Raw genomic sequence first — 17902 nt, 5'->3', positions numbered from 1 at the left:
AAACTAATATTGCTTTCTTTCAGACATGCATATCAGCTAGTCCTGGACTTGGAATCCTCGACTCTTCTACAGCTTGTACACGAGCTCGGTTTCTGATTTTTGTGCTATATAAACGCTGACTGCCTCACACTTCCACCAATATCCTACCAACAAAGTCTCAAAACTCCCCTACAAATTTGGTGCATAGCCCCAAAAAATGAAGAGTTCAGTACGTCTAGCAGTACTTCTGGTATGTCTCATTGCTGTGTTCCTCCCCATAAGCCATTGCAGTGTGCCAAATGATTTCAAACTCGTCGAGGAAACATGCAAAAAAACATACCACTATGATCTCTGTCGCTTTGCTCTTAGCCGGGTGCCTGAGAGCGCCCATGCCGACGTCAAAGGCTTAGCCCTCATAATGGCTGATGTCGTACTCGGTCGAGCCCGGAATACAACCGTGAACAAAATCCAGGTGCTGCGTAAGAGTAGCCCAGGAGACAAACGCTTCGATGATTGTTTGCTACATTACACAGCAATAGAATTTGACATCGCACATTTTGACGAACATTTTCGTAATCACGACTATAAGTCGGCAGAGGCAACCATGGAAGATGCTTTCTCTCAAGCTGGAAACTGCGAACTTCTTTTTGATCGGCCGAAATCATCTCCTCTGCATGAGTATAACATACTTGTGACTCATCTTGCTGAATTGGCTGGAAGTATAGTTCTTATGTAGATGGATCATATGAACTTAGCGTATCAATTGGTATATGCATACGAATCGACACGCTAAGTTTATGTGTTAGCTAGATTATAACTAGTAAGCGATTAATTGATCCATCAATCTTCTTTAATAATAAAATTTTGATTGTGATGAGTTATCAATGAAGTTACAAAGAAGTACGTTGAAATCCTAATAAATATACGACTTAAATTAAGTCGATCGATCTAAAGCTGACCAAACAATTGTGATAAAATAAAATGAAATCACTAATCACTATTGATTTGCTATAAAAATGAAGGCTTCCTTGTGGCAATATATATAGTAATAAAATAATTCATACATACAGACATTTGTTCTTACTCTTAAAAAACAACAATAAAATAACAGTTTCAGTAAACGAAGTAAGATATTAGTAAAACTAATTTTCGATTGTGGGAAATGTTCTCATGGCATGTAAGCTAGACCATTCAACTCACAACTTCTTGATATGTTTTTTAGAATTCACAATCTCAATTCTTACTGATGCATACATAATTCAAATTAACCCTTACCACTTATGAATGTTGCATGTTGCGGCTATTTTATGAATTTTTATAGACACAAAGTTGTAAATTTAACGGCAACAAAGACACCAATTAAGTTTAACCAAATCATTATATCTATAATTTATGTTCCACGAACAAGTTTGTGTATATATAAAATGACACGTTATCGTGTCAAGACACAAAGGAACACAACACACATAAACATATTGATCAACTGGTGCCTGTGATTGGATTTCCTCATCATCTATCCAACTCCGATCGATACAAGTAGTATACCAACTCACGAGTTTCCCCAATTCTTCAACACTTCGTATAATTTTTCTTTATCAGTAAAACGGTTAAACTCAAATAACTATACTTGACCCGGCCACGAAATATGAAAATTAACTAAAATTGCCACTTCACAAATCATTTTGCTCATTCTATATTCTTTTCACACCTCACTTGTATATTTTAATTATAAGTATACTTTGTTCACCCCCTTTGCAATACCCAAAATATTTTTTTCTCAATTCAACTTTGTTCACCCTACATTCTCTTCTCACCCCGCATATACATTTTTTAATTTTAACTTTACTTTATTCATTTATTTACAATACACACAATATCAAGCTCTTCCAATAGTCATTGAACACCAAAAAGAAAAAGAAATTGAAGAAAACCACAACATCAATATCATTTGTTCTGAAAATATAAGTTAAAGGTAAGTAAAATCACCACCTGAACAAAGAAATTCACACTAAGTATAAATCCCAATCAAATAACAAGAAAAAACTCTCAAATTTGATAACTCATTGGTATCAGTCGATATCATGATGCACAATGTTTGTTAATGTATCTTTATCAGCAACTCTCTCCATACATCTGAGTTTCTTGAACTGATCTATACGTTGATCATAAATACGGTACAATTGTCCATTGTTAACTTGGTATTTATGCCATAAAAAACGGGAAAAAAATTGTAATTTGTAACAGTTTATTGTCTATTGTTTTAATTTTACATCAGAGTATTTTAGTATTTCAATAAATCAACAATATATAAGGTAAACAAACTAGTTTGTGGGGTGACAATAAACAGATCTTAAATTAAATCGCATAGGGATCTTTAATAATTGTTGAACCTTTAATAATTGCACTACCGAGCACTAAATGCACTTTTGAGATACAGACAAAAAAACAGCCCCGGTAAACGCAGCTCAACAAGTCAACCATTTCCCCAACAGCCAATTACCACCCCACACGTGCCCCACGTCCATCGCCCACAGTGCACCTCCCTCACACCCAACCCACCTCCCTCCACTCGAATCTCCAATGTCACTTCCCCACTGACACACCCGGTCCGTCGCTCATTCATCGCTTTCATACATCCTCCCGAAACTACCCCCGCCCAACTCCACCGCTCGTCGCCATCCCAGGGGCACAACCGTAATCCCACACCTCCCCCACCGGAGAGGCCTCACTAGCTGCGCACGTTAGCTGTCGCCTCCACCATTACGCCCCCCACAAAACCCCAAAAACCAAACCGCATTTATACCCCGCCTTTTTAATTACTCCTAATTTTTACTCCCCACAGTAAGATTTAATTTTTACCTTTCGATTTCCGAAGCAGCAGAGAGCGAAGCCTTAAATGGATCGGCACAGAGCTCAGTGATTTTTCGAGCTCGCTTCTTCGTCCTTCATATCTCTCTCTCTCTCTCTCTTTCTACCGGAATCGAAACGCTGCGTTTTGGCCTCCGCGCACTGGACGCCGATCCGGTGCTGCATTGGAGCCGCGTGATCGGTTTGATTCGGATGGTGAGCTACTGAGGTGATGAACCCGCTGTGCTGCATTGCGCCGGTCTCGATCGATCGGGACCAGGCCGACCCCGTCGCGGCGAAGCAGCAGTCCGGTCACTACCAGCTCGGCCTCGACGCCGCGGTTCCGATTCGGAACGTCAGCTACGGCGGCTACTCGGCGCAGGTCTCGTCGGCGGGGACCGAATCGGACAGAGCCTCGGCGGCGCAACACCACGACGCGGACGACTCGGCGTTCTGCGAGCCGAGGGATTCGAAGGTGTTCGGAGGAGGCGGCGGCGTCGCCGGGATTCTGTACAAGTGGGTGAACTACGGCAAGGGGTGGAGGTCGCGGTGGTTTCTGCTCGAAGACGGCGTGCTTTCGTATTACAAGGTTCATGGACCGGACAAGATTCTGATGAGTCCGGCGAGAGAGAAAGGCGTGGCGGTGATCGGAGAGGAGTCGTTGAGGTATATGAAGAAGGCTAATTGGAATCGGAATCGGCTTGGTCTGCCGGCGAGGAGGACCTGCAAGCCTTTCGGCAAAGTGCATTTGAAGGTTTGGCTTTCACTTTCAACACTCTAAAAGTTACTAAGCTAGTGGTAAATCTGTTGCGTAAATCGGTACTGCTGGTGTTAGATTTAGTAAATCAGAAGTAAATTTACTGTAAAATGAACTGAATCAATGCAATGCAAGTAACTGTGTATCGATAATCGGAAGGAAAGCATTTTGATCTTTATTTCTCGCGAGTTTTTGATACTGGTACTGTTCATTTGTGTGCTTCGCAAGACAATGTGGAATATGTATGCTCGTGAGCTGTACGTTTCGAGCTGTTTCGTTTTTGGTTACTGAATTTGAAGTGGTCTGGTTTACAGGTCTCTTCAATTCGTGCCAGCAAATCAGATGATAAACGGCTTTCCATATTCACAGGAACTAAAACTCTTCACTTGCGTTGTTTATCTAGAGAGGGCAGAGCTGCATGGATCGAGGCATTGCTGGCTGCTAAAGATCTTTTCCCCAGAGTGCTGTCGAGCAATGATTTGGTGCCGTCAGAAGATGTAGTTGTTTCAACAGAGAAGTTACGATTAAGATTAGCACAGGAGGGAGTTGGTGAGCCAGTGATTAAAGACTGCGAGTCGATTATGCTTTCAGAAGTCTCAGAGCTGCAAAACCAGTTGAAGGCTCTTCAGTGTAAACATGTCATGTTGTTAGACACATTGAGACAATTGGAGGTATATCTCATCCTGTTCTTGTTAACAATTCAAGTACATGCAGTTATTGTCGTGGCATGCATTTCCTTGCTCAAAATTCAGCTTTGATTATGTTGCATCCAAGTGATGGATGCTTGCTGGATTGAAAAGTCAAACCCCATTTAAATTTTCACAGACAGAGAAAATAGAGCTGGAAACTACAGTAGTAGACGAAACAAAGGAGCGTGACTCGTACTGCGTTCAGGGCAACAGGAGGCATAGTGGTTAGTTATCTTTAGCATCTTCATCATCTTTGTACTTTGTCAAACCACTTGTATGTAATAACTTCATATTTTTTCTTACAAAAAAAAAACCTTCATGTTTCTTTGGAGACTTCAAAAGTATCCCAGTTTATTAATGTTGATTGTCTTCTGTTTCTGTTCATGCCACAGATTTTTACTCTGTCATGTCAGAGGGCAGTGCAAGTGATTCTGAAGCAGAAAATGAAAGTCACGATGGAGGAGATGTTGAAACAGATGAAGATGAAGGAACATACTTTGATACTTACGATATTCTGTCTTCAGATGCTTTAAGAAGTGCCTCTTATAGGAGTAGAGAAGGTCTGCAAATAATTCAGTAGACAATAGATATTTCTTCCTTTCTGATCGGTTGAAGGAACATAATTTGATGCACATGTTTTTTTTTTTTTTTGTCTTCAGATGCATTAAGAAGTGCATCCTACCGGAGTAGAGAAGGTTTGAAAATGATTTTGTACATAATAGGTATTATTTCCTTTCTGATTGATTGATTGAACATATTTGATACGTATCTTTTTGGTCTTCAGATGCTTTAAGAAGTGCTTCCTATCGGAGTAGGGATGGCTTGGGAAATGGTGGTGGAGATTCTCTCTTTTCTGATCGATTGCATGGAGTTCAGGAGATCATGATAGTTAAATATCCATCTGTGAAAAGGAGAGATAATTTGCCAGAACCAAAGGAGAAAGAAAAGCCTATTGGCTTGTGGTCAATTATCAAAGATAATATTGGAAAGGACTTGTCTGGAGTTTGTCTTCCTGTTTATTTTAATGAACCACTCTCTTCATTGCAAAAGTGCTTTGAAGATCTGGAGTATTCCTACTTGGTAGATCGAGCATTGGAATGGGGAAAGCAGGTTAGGTTCTCAGCTGTTTTGATTGTTGCAAAGTAGTTTCAAAGAAATGCTCGTCTGGTTTAGTTATACAGGGGGTAAATATTAATGCATACTAATTATTTCTGGAACCTTCAGTTCTTTGCATTATATGTTGCAATCCTATTATATTGATGAACATATTTGTTTTCTTTACTAATTTTTCATCTTGAAATCTATATTTCCTTATGCATCATCTAGATTGTCTGCACCTATATAATTTTATTTCTGTTGTATCTTGGGATTGGGGTTGTGGTTGGAGTGAGGTGCATACTATTCAAATGGAAATTTTAGCTAAAACATGTTCCACGAGCTCAAAGAAACAAGATTAGGAGAGACGATGATAAATGAAAAGAAAAGAACACGACATAAATGGAATTTATGAATTGATTGGATTTCATTCATTGCAGGGGAATGACTTGATGAGAATTCTCCATGTTGCAGCTTTTGCTGTATCTGGTTATGCGTCAACAGAAGGCCGGCAGTGCAAACCCTTCAATCCTCTCCTGGGGGAGACCTATGAGGCTGATTACCCGGATAAAGGACTTAGTTTCTTTTCTGAAAAGGTAGTGCATGCTAACTTTTTAACATGGCTGTCTTAGCATATTGTTACAAATGGTTATCTGGCCATTGAGAATAAAAGAAGATAAAAGGAGCCTCCTTTTTGTTTTTGTTTGGAAGCTTCGGCTCATTGCATTTAAACTTTTGAAGCATCACAACCAAATGTCAAAAGTTTAATAAAACACCGAGTGCTGTCTAACAAGCAGAGCTTGCACTCAGGTGAGTCATCATCCAATGATAGTTGCATGTCACTGTCAAGGAAGAAATTGGAAATTTTGGGCAGACTCCAACCTTAAAGGCAAGTTCTGGGGGCGTTCTATTCAGCTTGATCCTGTGGGGCTGCTCAACTTGCAGTTTGAGGATGGCGAAACATTTCAGTGGAGCAAGGTCACTACTTCGATATACAATATCATACTAGGGAAGTTATATTGTGACCACTATGGAACCATGCGAATCAAGGGCAGTGGAAATTACTCATGTAAGCTAAAGTTCAAGGAGCAGTCTATCATAGACCGAAACCCACATCAGGTTAATTTTATGGTTTTTAGTTGAAGGAATGATGGGCAAAATATCTTCGCAGAGATTTCATCATTTAAGTTATTCCGGTGTTGGTGTAGCATGTGTTAATAAACTGACATCTGGCCTTGTTCATGAAATTCTAGGTTCATGGATTTGTTCAAGACAATAGAACTGGAGAGAAAGTAGCAATGTTAATGGGGAAGTGGGATGAAGCAATGTACTACGTTCTAGGAGATCCAACTACAAAACCAAAGGGTTACGATCCAATGACAGAGGCTGTGCTGCTCTGGGAAAGGGAAAACTATGTTACCAAGACAAGATATAATTTCTCTCCTTTCGCAATATCCCTGAATGAGATGACACCTGGACTATTGGAGAAATTGCCTCCAACAGACTCGAGGCTGAGGCCAGATCAAAGACATTTGGAAAATGGTGAATACGAATTGGCAAATGCAGAAAAACTAAGACTTGAACAGCTACAGAGACAGGTATTTCTCTGTTTCTTTATATTAGTTCTTCTGGATCAGTTTGATCATTCGCCTTCTGATTAGAAATTGACTGAAGGTGCAATTGAATTCAGTCTGATGAAAGTGTTGTTCTACGCCAAAGTCGTGTCATATCTCTAATTGTGCATCTTCATAGTTATAAATTCTTTCGTTTGCGTTCACTAATAATAAGAGCATATGTTTTAATGCCATGACGCAGGCGAGGAGGTTGCAAGAGACGGGCTGGCAGCCAAGATGGTTTCAAAGAGATCAGGATGGTTGTTATAATTACATGGGTGGGTATTGGGAAGCCAGGGAGAAGAACAATTGGGATGGAATTCCTGATATTTTTGGCCAGAGTAGTGATATCACTGATATGCCTTCAACTTCTTTTGAAGAGTAAAGGCATCTCAAGCTTGTTCTTCCTATTGTCTCAGTTCCCCTTGGCTTTGAATTTGAGTTTAATGTAGGCTGTGCTATAAGGAAAAAAAAAAAAACCAACTCAATTCGGTAATGATCGTATTCTTGAACTCGCTTCTGTTGTCTGTTTCATTAGGCACATTCTTTCGGCCACCCAAGCTACCTGCTTCCCTTGTACATGAATCCGTTGATTAGTAGTTCCCCTTAGCCAGTGAGCTAGTAAAATGCCTGGGTCTCTTTCTGGAAGAGAGTACAATTTGCTTATTGACGTGAATTTTGGTCTCTTTTTAGAATTGTTGACATTGTTCATGACCAACTCAAACGAACTCTTTTCTTATTTTGGTTATGGAGGAGGCAAATGCTCGGAAGAAATAAAACAGCTATGTATTTGGGTCCAACAATTAAAATGTTCAAGTTGCAACAAGTCTTCATCTCAAATTTATGATTTACTTCTGGCCAAAGAAAGTAAAAGTAAACTTTACTGGAACTGAACCAGAAGCAGGACAAAAAGTATATTGGACTTTCCAGGATCATTTCCATGCTTTCTTCCCTCTGAAATTTTTGCCAGAAAGCTGCTGCTTTTTCCGTTTCTCCACTCGAGACTTTGCAACCTTTGCCCTCTTTGCAACAAGTGGCATAGCCTTCTTGTGTTCCTTCTGCTTATTGCTCAGACCTCCCGTCTGAAAATTTTACATACATGTTAGAGAAAATCAAGCTTGCATATATTTACTTTGAGCCCTATTATAGGTGCCCTAGGGTTTAATCACTTGTTTATCTCTATTTTTCAATTATAAAGGCCGTAATAAGTAACAGATAACGAAGTTCAAAGCCTTGAAGACACTTGTAGAACTCTAACACATGATAACTTCAGAGAATTGAAGTAAACATACCTTCTTCTGTTTCACAGCAGCTTTAGAAATGTACTTCCCTCTATCCTCCCTCCCTGCTTTCACTAAAGCCAGCTTCTCCTCCTTAGTCATTCTTCTTTTTACATGGACCTACACAGTGGACGTTCAATTGAGTCAATGAAAATAAAAGGTGGTACAAATCATTTCAATGCTAGCAGAGAAGGTATATGATATAGAACTGAGAGTGAAATGATATAGAACTTACTTCAAGCTTAGCAGGATCAACTCGCTTACTGCTTAATTCATCGGAAGTTGGAATCCTGAATGCTGTCGACTTTGCATCTGAGCTCTTTTTCACCAACCCCTGCTGAGTCAATCGCTGCTTTGCCTAACAAAGGAAACATCAACCAGTAAACAACATAATATATTGCTAGCTGATAAGAGATGATTATGCATGAGTGAAAGAGAACAGAACATTTAAGTTTTCCATATCCTATAGTTACAGCCTGATGCCTGCCTTATCCTTGATATACCTTTAATTCCTTAATCCTTCGGAAATCCTCATTAGAAAGAAAACCATCTGTCGAGTCTGAAGGCACAGAACCCATATTTTCTTTGGCTAATCTCTTCAAAGTCCTAAGACTTGCTTCAGCATCATTAAGTTGTGCATCAAAATCAGCAAATTTCCTCTTTTTTGCCGTGTTTTCTTTTACTCCAGATCCATCATTTTTGTCAGATTCTTCCTCCTCATCCTCATCTTCATCCTCCGCTTCCACCTCATCCTCATCACCACTCACATCACTGTCATTCTCATCTATCTCATCACCATCTTCAGACATCATGTCGTCATTTTCACTTCCGCTATCAGTGTTGGTTATTTGCAAGCCTTCATCATCACTGGAAGCTAGCATCTCATCAGTGCCCCTTAATGATGGTTCATCATCATCGTCGTCATTATCATCACTGTCCTCATTGTCATCATCATTTTTCAGTAAATCAAGACCAGGAACATCGTTAAGTACATCGACTTCTCCATACGCTTTTGGCCTTGCCTTTGAGTTAACATGTTGGCGGCCACGATCCTTCTTAATCAGCAGGGAGGGGTTAAGCTGCATTTACATAAACTAAATAGTCAGCCTTGTTATGCAACCATGGTTTATGAGAAGGCATGACTAGCAAGCACTAGCACATGCATACAGAGGAAAGGAGAAGGGACCTCTCTGAATAAGCCAATGAGTGAACGGGCTGCTACTGAAACTGCTTTGGTATGTGATTTCTTATATAATGCAAGATCTTGCAGCAAATCTTCCGTCATCAACTAGTTACAGGAAACAAAATTATAATCAGAAAGCGTTGAATCATGCATACAGTAGAAATACAAATGATTGAATGTGCCATCACCAATAATTTATAGCATTAGATTGGCAACTTCAACTGAATACAGACAATACTATAACTAAATTAATATTATAGGTCATTACCAGAGGCATTCGTAAACATATTTCCCTTATAGTATTCAGTCCAACAGCTATAGCCTGTCAAAAGAAAGTCAGATATAGATAGGAAACTTGAGAAGGGGAAAATAAAAGAAAAGAATATACACTTATGAAGTAGCACCTCTGGCTGTGCACGATCATCTACAAATTTGATTATTATTTGTTTGAAAAGTGGTTCAACTGCATCAGGAGGAACCTGCTCATAAGCAAGTACACAAGTTAATTGAGTTGACTGACTAACTAGTAATTTGAATAATGGTTCATTTCCAACAGAAGTGGGACTTGGGATAATGACGGGATAGAAAAAAAGAATGAAATTCTACTGAGGTCCACTCACAAATAGGAGGTAGCTAACTTACCATATCATGGCAGGCCTGGACTGCTGCAGCGAGTAATTCAGTGACACCATTTTGATGAGGCTGTGAAACTAATAAAGTCACAATTTGGTTATCAAGAGAAAAAGACATTCATTGAATAGGTCAGATAACATACCGTAATGTAGTTCATAAAATAAGGATAAAAGTTCAACACAACCAAGCGATGAAGCCCAATCGTTCGAGCAACTACTTTCAACATCATCATCTTGACCTTCAGTAAACATAAGATGATAGTCAAAACAAATGAGAAATGCACTTTCCATTATCAGTTTTAGAACAAACTACATAACAGGACAAAAAGATATAAACGCATAATTTATATGTAACAAAGTGGTTTGTAATTATCTCTTCTTTCCCGATACTGTTGAAATATAATCGTTTTCCAATAATGGTGAGCAATACAGAGCTTTCTCTACAAGTCTTGCATGTATGTATACTTATTGAATTCTACACATGTAAAACATCAATAGTTATTTACCTCAAAGCGTTCAACTTTTGTACTATTTTGAAGACGGGAGAATAGCTTCTCAGCGAATTCCTGTGGAGAATGAAATCTTAAATATCCTTGATAAGTCACATAAGATGACAAACAAGATGTAGATAATAAAAATAGACAAACCTGTGGATCTCTCAAATGATTAAGTGGTGTATGATAATTCGATGTACTTTTTTCTGATGTTACGCGTTGCTGTTTTTTCAGGCTACGGATGGCACGCTGCAGTTTTGCTTTCTTTTTCTTCTTGCTAGCAAGTGTACCCTTATGGTGCGCCTGAAAGAAGTTTTATTTTCAGTTTTGAAAAAAAAAGAAAAGAAAAAAAAGAGAGTTACATTTGCAAGAAAACAAAAATTATCCTATTCACCCAGAAAATATGGGATACTAAAGCATAAATATTACCGACAAGCATGTGGGAAATGGACAATCATCAAAGTAAAACTCTTTTAAGTATCATTTACCATGATATAAACTGGCTAGAAGTACTGCTCATGATAGAGTAAAACTGACCTTGTATATATCCTCTCTATTAATGGCTACATGGGCTTTATGAGGAGTGTCCTCATCACTACTCGATGCATCACTATCATCCTCCTCTTCAATCTTCTCATAATCAAGCAGAAATGAGAGACAAGCAATCATTATCCTGACACATGTAAACAAAAAATTACTCACTTGAAACCCAAGATTGAAATGATATAGAAAACACCAAAAGAGCAATGCGAACCTCGACGATGGATGAAAACATGCAGAGCAGATCGCGTTTGCTGTATTTTCATCAAACCACACCTTTCTCCGGTGAAGCTCACGTAGAGTGATAAGTGCTCTCTTTGCCTTTGTTTCATCCTCTAGCTACAAAACAAAAAGAAAAAACACACATTCATCCATTCAATCCCTCAAGCCCTTGAAGTTTTAAGGATCATCTATCAGCAGCTAGTGAACATCACGAAAAAGAAAACGCATCAACACACACCTGTAGCATCCGAAACAAGACATTCTGAAGCGCCCGATTCTTAGCCTCATTCTTATGCTTCAAATTCATTCTCTTTATGCTATGAATGACATGATTGTAAGCCAGTATCTTTAAAGCCTTATCGCCGTAACTCTGTAACTCCATAAACAAACCCAGATTGTCTCCAATATCCACCATCTAGCACACCACCACAAAATCACACACATTACTATAATCCGAAACCAAAACATCCACAACTTGCTCAGCAATCAAAACCCAGTTCATAACAAAGTCCAAACATTTCTATACATAGAAACAACACCCTCAAATCCCAACACCTCACATTGCCCAAAAAGGAAACTTTTCGAAATCGAAAACAATGAATAAAGTTGACACCTTTCGGTTCATAAGAAGAATGAGAGCTTGAGCAACATGCAATCTGAGACCAGAGGGAAGAGTCCGAGCAGAGGAGTGGAGAAACTCGGAGAGCTGAGATGGGAATTGGGCCAATTGGGCCGGGTAGAAGGGGGTGACGTGGGCCAGAAACATGGCCCGGTCGGCGAGGTCCTTGGCGACGGTTGGGTCGCTGCCCCCGCTGCCGGTGACGGACTTGAATCCGAGATCGGCTTGCTGCTTGAAGAGCTCCAGCGACGACTTGAATTGGTTGTAGACGAGGAGAAGCTCCGTTTCGTACCCTTCCGGGTCGCACTTCATCTTGGATTGAAGCGTCGGGAGGCTCATCTTCTCGGAGCTCCGACCCGAGGCCGAGAGTGGCTCCGGCGAGAGGTAGTGGGAACTCATTTTTTCAGGGGTTTTAGCGCGCCTCCGAAAATCTGATAAACCCTACAACAAGGTTTAGAGATTTTATAGGTTCTGTTACAAGGGTGGGTAGGGGACCCATTATAGGCCAATCCGCCAAAGACACGACCCGGCCCACGTTCGTGTAATAAACCGTCTCAAAGAGTAGTATTGCCCCACGATCCGATTTATTTAAGAAAGCGTTTTCGGGCGTTTCCGGCAATTTTTGACGTGTTTCCGGAGCATCCGAGAATAGATTCTGAACCTACAAGGCACCGGCTACACGCTGGCATGACCGAAAAATGCTGGATCGACCAGATACGCATCAGATACAGCAGGATACGTATCTGAAAATAAATCAAATCGTTGGGGTAATAATGACTTTTCGGTCTTATAGTAATTAGCTAAATACTAACCCACTAAGCTGAAAGTTATTATTGTCCCGACGATCCAATTTATTTACGGATACGTATCCGGCCATATCAGACGCATATCGGGCCATATAAGATGCGTGCGTTTCCGGCATATCCAAGAACATATTCTGAATCTAAAACGCATCAGGTACCACGTTGGTATGGCCGGAAAAAACCGTGTACGGCCGGAAATGGCCCGATACGCATCTGATACGTGCGGATATATATTCGTAAATAAGCGGATACGTGGGGTAATAAATAATGACTTTTCGTATCTATTGTTTACGACTCCACAGCCATTCCTTATGTCTTCCTACTTCCTAGCCAAACGAGTATGAAAGTTGTTGAAAGTTTTCCCAGTAAGAGAGCCATTTCAGCTATCAAACGGAGCTTTCATTCCGGCCAAGTTTCGAAACAGGTTCTCTCTCTCTATCTCACTACAGACAGTCAGCCACCCAGGCATAGTTTAAGCAAAGCTTTCTGTTGCAAGTAATGGGTTCGATTCGGTTTTCAATTTTTCATTGCCAAAGTTTTGTTCTCTTCTCATATCATTACATATTAGTCTTGGGTTTATGTTCAAACTTTGCATTCCCATAAATGTTTGACGAAATTCTTTAATCCTTATTGTCAGTGTGTTTCCAATGTGAAACTGAGTAAAGATGAGTTTGTGTCAAAATTGCTTGATAGAAGATGGACATTGCCTAGCCCTGATGCTAGGATTCACCAAATAATGCTTTCAACCAGCAAAGTACAACCACAACCAGGAAGACCCTTGTCTGATATTTCCTTCTGGAACAATACTAACCCATGTTTTAGTGACGCTATGGCGGAAAAGGACGATTCTTTCTTTATTGTGAGGGATGATTTGTTGCATCCGTTGATCAATGGAAACAAAGCAAGAAAATTGGATGCATTGATTCCCCTTGTCGAAGATCATTCCGTGACTGATGTGGTGAGATTATGATCCTTCTGTGGTCATCATCATTTTATGAGCTTATGAACTTGATAACATTTGTTAGACGTTATATAGTCCAATATTTAGTACTAATTCATTTTCAAAATAAGTTCCTCTAATGACCAAACAACATTCAAGTCTTGACTTTTCTGTGGTTTAGGTGACTTGTGGAGGTTGCCAGAGTGCCCATACAGCAGCTGTTGGTAGGTAATTTCTTGCTGCAAATACTGTTGGATATTCGATCTTGCTGCTAAGTAGTGACTTCACTGACTTGTGTGTGCTTCAGCCGTTTCATGTTCAGAAAGAGGACTGAAACCACATTTACTCCTACGAGGGGAGCAGCCTGAAGTACTGACTGGCTATAACTTGATGTCAACCATATATGGCAATGTCACTTATGTACCAAGATCGCTTTATGCCAATAGGGAAAAGATGTTAAAGAGCCATGCTGATACTCTGGCAGGCAGTAGCGGTACCGTCCTTTGGTTTGATGATATTTTGGAGGCTTCTTTGAATCAAAATGATGGTGCTCTGAATCTTTCGCAAGAAATTGCTCAAAGAAGTGACCATCCTCGGAAAATTGTAATTGTCAATGAAGGTGCAGGAGATGTTGTAGCATTACTAGGTAACTTGAGTCAATTTAGAACAAAGTTTAATCTTGTTGCTTCCATGTCTACGTATTGGCATCCTGTTTAGTTAGCCTGATCATGATTACAGATCAAGCCCATAACTTTCACCTTAACTCTCATAACTTTAATCGTCCGTATCTTCTGAAGCATTGTTGGTACTACACCCTTGTTTGTATGGTTCTGTTGAGAATAAGTTCGCAATATTACGTGTGAGCTTGAAAATGCCTCCAGAAAGTTAAGTTTATTGTTGTTGGCTCATTGCTAGGGAAATGCATGGGTTTACTTTAGGATTTCTTTGTACTGCATTTTTGGTCTAAAACTACGTGTGCACAATTATTCATTTATTCCCCTGTGTTTTGCCTTTTTCGTGTTGTGTATTAAGTTGATCCTTGCATCATGATGTTGTGCTAGCTGTTATTTTTAAGACTGTAATATATGTTTCTCTCCCTAGGTTTGACTCGCCTAGTGCAGTACTTATCGCAGAATCACTTGCTTGGGAATGGAAGGGTCTTGAAGCTTGTTGTAGATTCTGGAACTGGGACAACAGCTGTTGGTTTAGCTCTTGGAGCCATATGTTTGGGGTGTGTTCCCGTATGTATTACATGACTACTTTGAAATAGTGATTTGAATTACTGAGCTTCTTATTGAGGCAGACTACTGCAGCATATTAACTATTTCTATCGCTGCTTGTCAGGCTCCCATGGGAGGTAACTGCAGTGATGTTGGCTGATACGTATGATGGGTACAGACATCAGGAGAAGCGTTTGATTTCCAATTTCAAGAGGCATTTTCATACTCATATTGATCACTGCTTCAATGATATAGATAAAGGAATCGTGCACTGGGTAGAACGTTGTCACCCAAGAAAGTGAGTTGCTTGTCCAAATCTTCACAACTCTTGTGATATTGTTTATAATCCAAAATGTCATACACCATGTTATATCTATATAACTCTTGATTGTATATTTTAGTCTCTCTTTTTATAACTGAAATCCTGCCACAAAACTCCTCAGATTTGGCAATGTATTAGAAGGGGAATTAGAGGCATGCCAACATATTGCACAACAAACTGGTATTTTAGTCGACCCAGTTTATACACTTTCTGCTTGGGAGAAGGCAATGGCCCTTCATAAAAAGGAAGCAGAAGTTGAAGGAGGTGCAAAAGTGGTGATGCTTCACACTGGAGGCACTCTAGGCATGTTTGGGTTAGCACAGAGGTACAAATCTTACTTCTCCAAACTCAAAGTTGGACCATCCAGTTGAACAGGTAGTTGAGTCCAGTGAGCTCCATTACACAGTAGAGGGAATTTAGGCATTGTATTCCCCCATTAAACTCAACTCTGACACAGAGTGGAAAAAGAATGGAAGTAGTCCTGTTATTAAAAGTTCTTAATATGCAAGAGGTTCACTGGCCATGTAATTTTCCAGCTCCCTCTATCTTGATGAAACTATGTTATCATTTCTAGAATTTTCACAATCTTTTCTTCACTATCTAAAGTCTAATCAATCATCCTGATTTGGTTGCCTTAGTTAGAGTAGAGACTTCATATATGATGAAGTGAACTCTCCTTGCCTAAACTCTAAAGGCAACAACAACTAAGTTGTGGTTATGGGCCTTTCTAAACTACTGTATGTTAGAACAAACTACATGCAAACCTAGTCAATGGCCCAAAAACTGAGTTGGGTTTCTGAAATTATTGATAAAACCCCACCATCTATAAAGAACAAGAAAACTCTTGCACATTTGCTTGTTGTTTGCGCCCAAAGTCATCCATGACTGATGACTCTCTCCCTCTTCCTCTGTTTGTCTATGGGACTGTAAATCTGGGGAAGTAGAAAGCTAAACTTCTTTCCACATTGGGCTGCTTCCCGCTATTAATTTTATAAGTGGAACATTCTTGATCAAAGTGATAATGTTACAATAACACAACAAATTAACATATAATTGAATCCCCTAATCTAAAAGCAACCTAGAATCCCTTACCCAAATAAGAAAATGCCTAGGAGGAACCCTTGCCCAAAGTATGTATGTTTATGTGCCTATTGTTGCACTTGCAAAACGATTTGCCACGGTAGTAGCAGCACACGACATGGCACACACAATCCAAGATTCTATTAATTAGAATAATCACTGATCATAGTGGTTGGAGCATCAGAGTTCGTGGTGGCAAACCAAGCCACAAAAAACAAGTGCAGGCAACATTCCTGGTACTAAGGGGAAGCAGAATTTGATGGTCTCCTGGATCCATTGTCTCACCCTAGAGCTAAATGGCAGCTCAACCTATACCCCAATCAAATTTAGCATATGAATCACGTCACGCTTTCTGTTGACAGTTGAGAGTAATATCATACGGTGTCGCGATTCAGGATTTCATTTCTTTATCTATTATCAATTGATTTCAGACGTTCAAATTATCTTTTGTGTTAGGTGCTTAGGGGTTTTAATCCATCATCCTTCTTTGATTTAAAGAAATGATGGTGGTTGAGCTACCATTCTGAGACCATGAGCAATTTAGGTATGTCCCATCCTTAAGGGATGTTTTTCATAAGCTGAGAATCTAACCAGACACCTCATATTACATTACTACCATTAGAATCCTTCCAGTGTCTGCTCCACTTATAGCCTAACATGCCAACCCGTTGAGTTTTTTCATCCATCATCCTTCGATCACTTGTATACATTATTAAGTTTTTGTTGGAAGGTGATAAACTATGGTAACCACTTAAATTAACAACAAGATTCTATACTATTCTTTTCTCAAAGTTGAATGCTATGCTGCTCCATCTGCAGCTTTCGTACTCCAAATTGGCTTTCTTCTTTTCCAGGCAAAGCAAACAGTCTTCACTACTTTCTACATGGAATATTAGGGCTTCTTGCACTAGCCATATAATCCTCCAATGGCTTGTGACATATATAGGTGGGAGCACCCCACATAAGAACAAGGAGGAAATGTGAAAAGGCATTGCTACATTACTAGTATATAGTTTGTGATGGATAATGGAATTGATCCACAAACAAAGATAGGGAATGTCCCTGTGTGTGTTTGGCTGTTTAGAAAGCTTATACCTGCACATCCTTGAAATAGGCTAGGGTTTGCTGGGATAAAGAGGAAATGTCACTTTCACTTACTTTCTGTGGGGATGAAAGGGATCCTTCTTCATAATGCAAGAGAGAGATTGTGGCCCATGAATCCTGTACAGCAAATGGGGAACACTGCAGCATTACTAGTTAAACTAATTTTGTAGTTACTAGTCGTAAGAATCATGTACTCAGAGACGACGTATCTAGGATTTAAACACGAAATTAGCTTAGTTTATTACCGTTCGCTCTTTTGGACGAAACTTTTTTCTTATGTCTCCAAAGCATAATCTACATAAGATGGATGTCGATCTACTCTATTAATAGCATCAAGTTTGCTCACATGAGGGACAATATTAAGGGACTGCGCGAGATAATACAATGTTGAAATTTAACATAATCCAAGCTTTTAGACAAGTGAAAAATTTGACATAATCCTCGCTATTTTTGCAGTCTCCAATAGCTTGGCCATCGTTGTAG

General features: G+C 39.7%; 3 protein-coding genes across 3 annotated transcripts; 2 read left to right on the top strand and 1 right to left on the bottom strand.

The window, feature by feature from the left end:
* Positions 1–3058: 3058 nt before the first annotated feature.
* Positions 3059–7733, top strand: LOC101308928 (oxysterol-binding protein-related protein 1D-like). Its single transcript, XM_004309953.1, has 9 exons — positions 3059–3580; positions 3898–4254; positions 4409–4496; positions 4665–4836; positions 5088–5382; positions 5808–5963; positions 6178–6486; positions 6621–6965; positions 7183–7733. The coding sequence occupies exons 1-9, from the start codon at positions 3059–3061 to the stop codon at positions 7363–7365; spliced, it is 2427 nt and encodes an 808-aa protein (XP_004310001.1). The 3' UTR covers positions 7366–7733.
* Positions 7734–7804: 71 nt separating this feature from the next.
* Positions 7805–12700, bottom strand: LOC101308634 (protein SDA1 homolog). The gene is made up of 15 exons (XM_004309952.1): positions 11945–12700; positions 11570–11746; positions 11324–11448; positions 11107–11242; positions 10723–10872; positions 10582–10641; positions 10219–10314; positions 10086–10145; positions 9848–9922; positions 9712–9765; positions 9447–9548; positions 8764–9339; positions 8496–8618; positions 8273–8380; positions 7805–8062 (listed from the first exon to the last, which is right to left on the bottom strand). The coding sequence occupies exons 1-15, from the start codon at positions 12347–12349 to the stop codon at positions 7913–7915; spliced, it is 2397 nt and encodes a 798-aa protein (XP_004310000.1). The 5' UTR covers positions 12350–12700; the 3' UTR covers positions 7805–7912.
* A 393-nt stretch (positions 12701–13093) lies between these two features.
* Positions 13094–15606, top strand: LOC101310575 (putative 1-aminocyclopropane-1-carboxylate deaminase-like). Its single transcript, XM_004310116.1, has 7 exons — positions 13094–13165; positions 13391–13711; positions 13875–13917; positions 14001–14339; positions 14795–14924; positions 15038–15211; positions 15357–15606. The coding sequence occupies exons 1-7, from the start codon at positions 13094–13096 to the stop codon at positions 15604–15606; spliced, it is 1329 nt and encodes a 442-aa protein (XP_004310164.1).
* The last annotated feature ends 2296 nt before the right edge of the window (positions 15607–17902 follow it).

The sequence above is a fragment of the Fragaria vesca genome, unplaced genomic scaffold (genome assembly GCF_000184155.1).
Source record: "Fragaria vesca subsp. vesca unplaced genomic scaffold, FraVesHawaii_1.0 scf0513160_u, whole genome shotgun sequence".
Classification (NCBI taxonomy): domain Eukaryota; kingdom Viridiplantae; phylum Streptophyta; class Magnoliopsida; order Rosales; family Rosaceae; genus Fragaria; species Fragaria vesca.
This window is presented reverse-complemented; position numbering and strand designations above follow the sequence as displayed.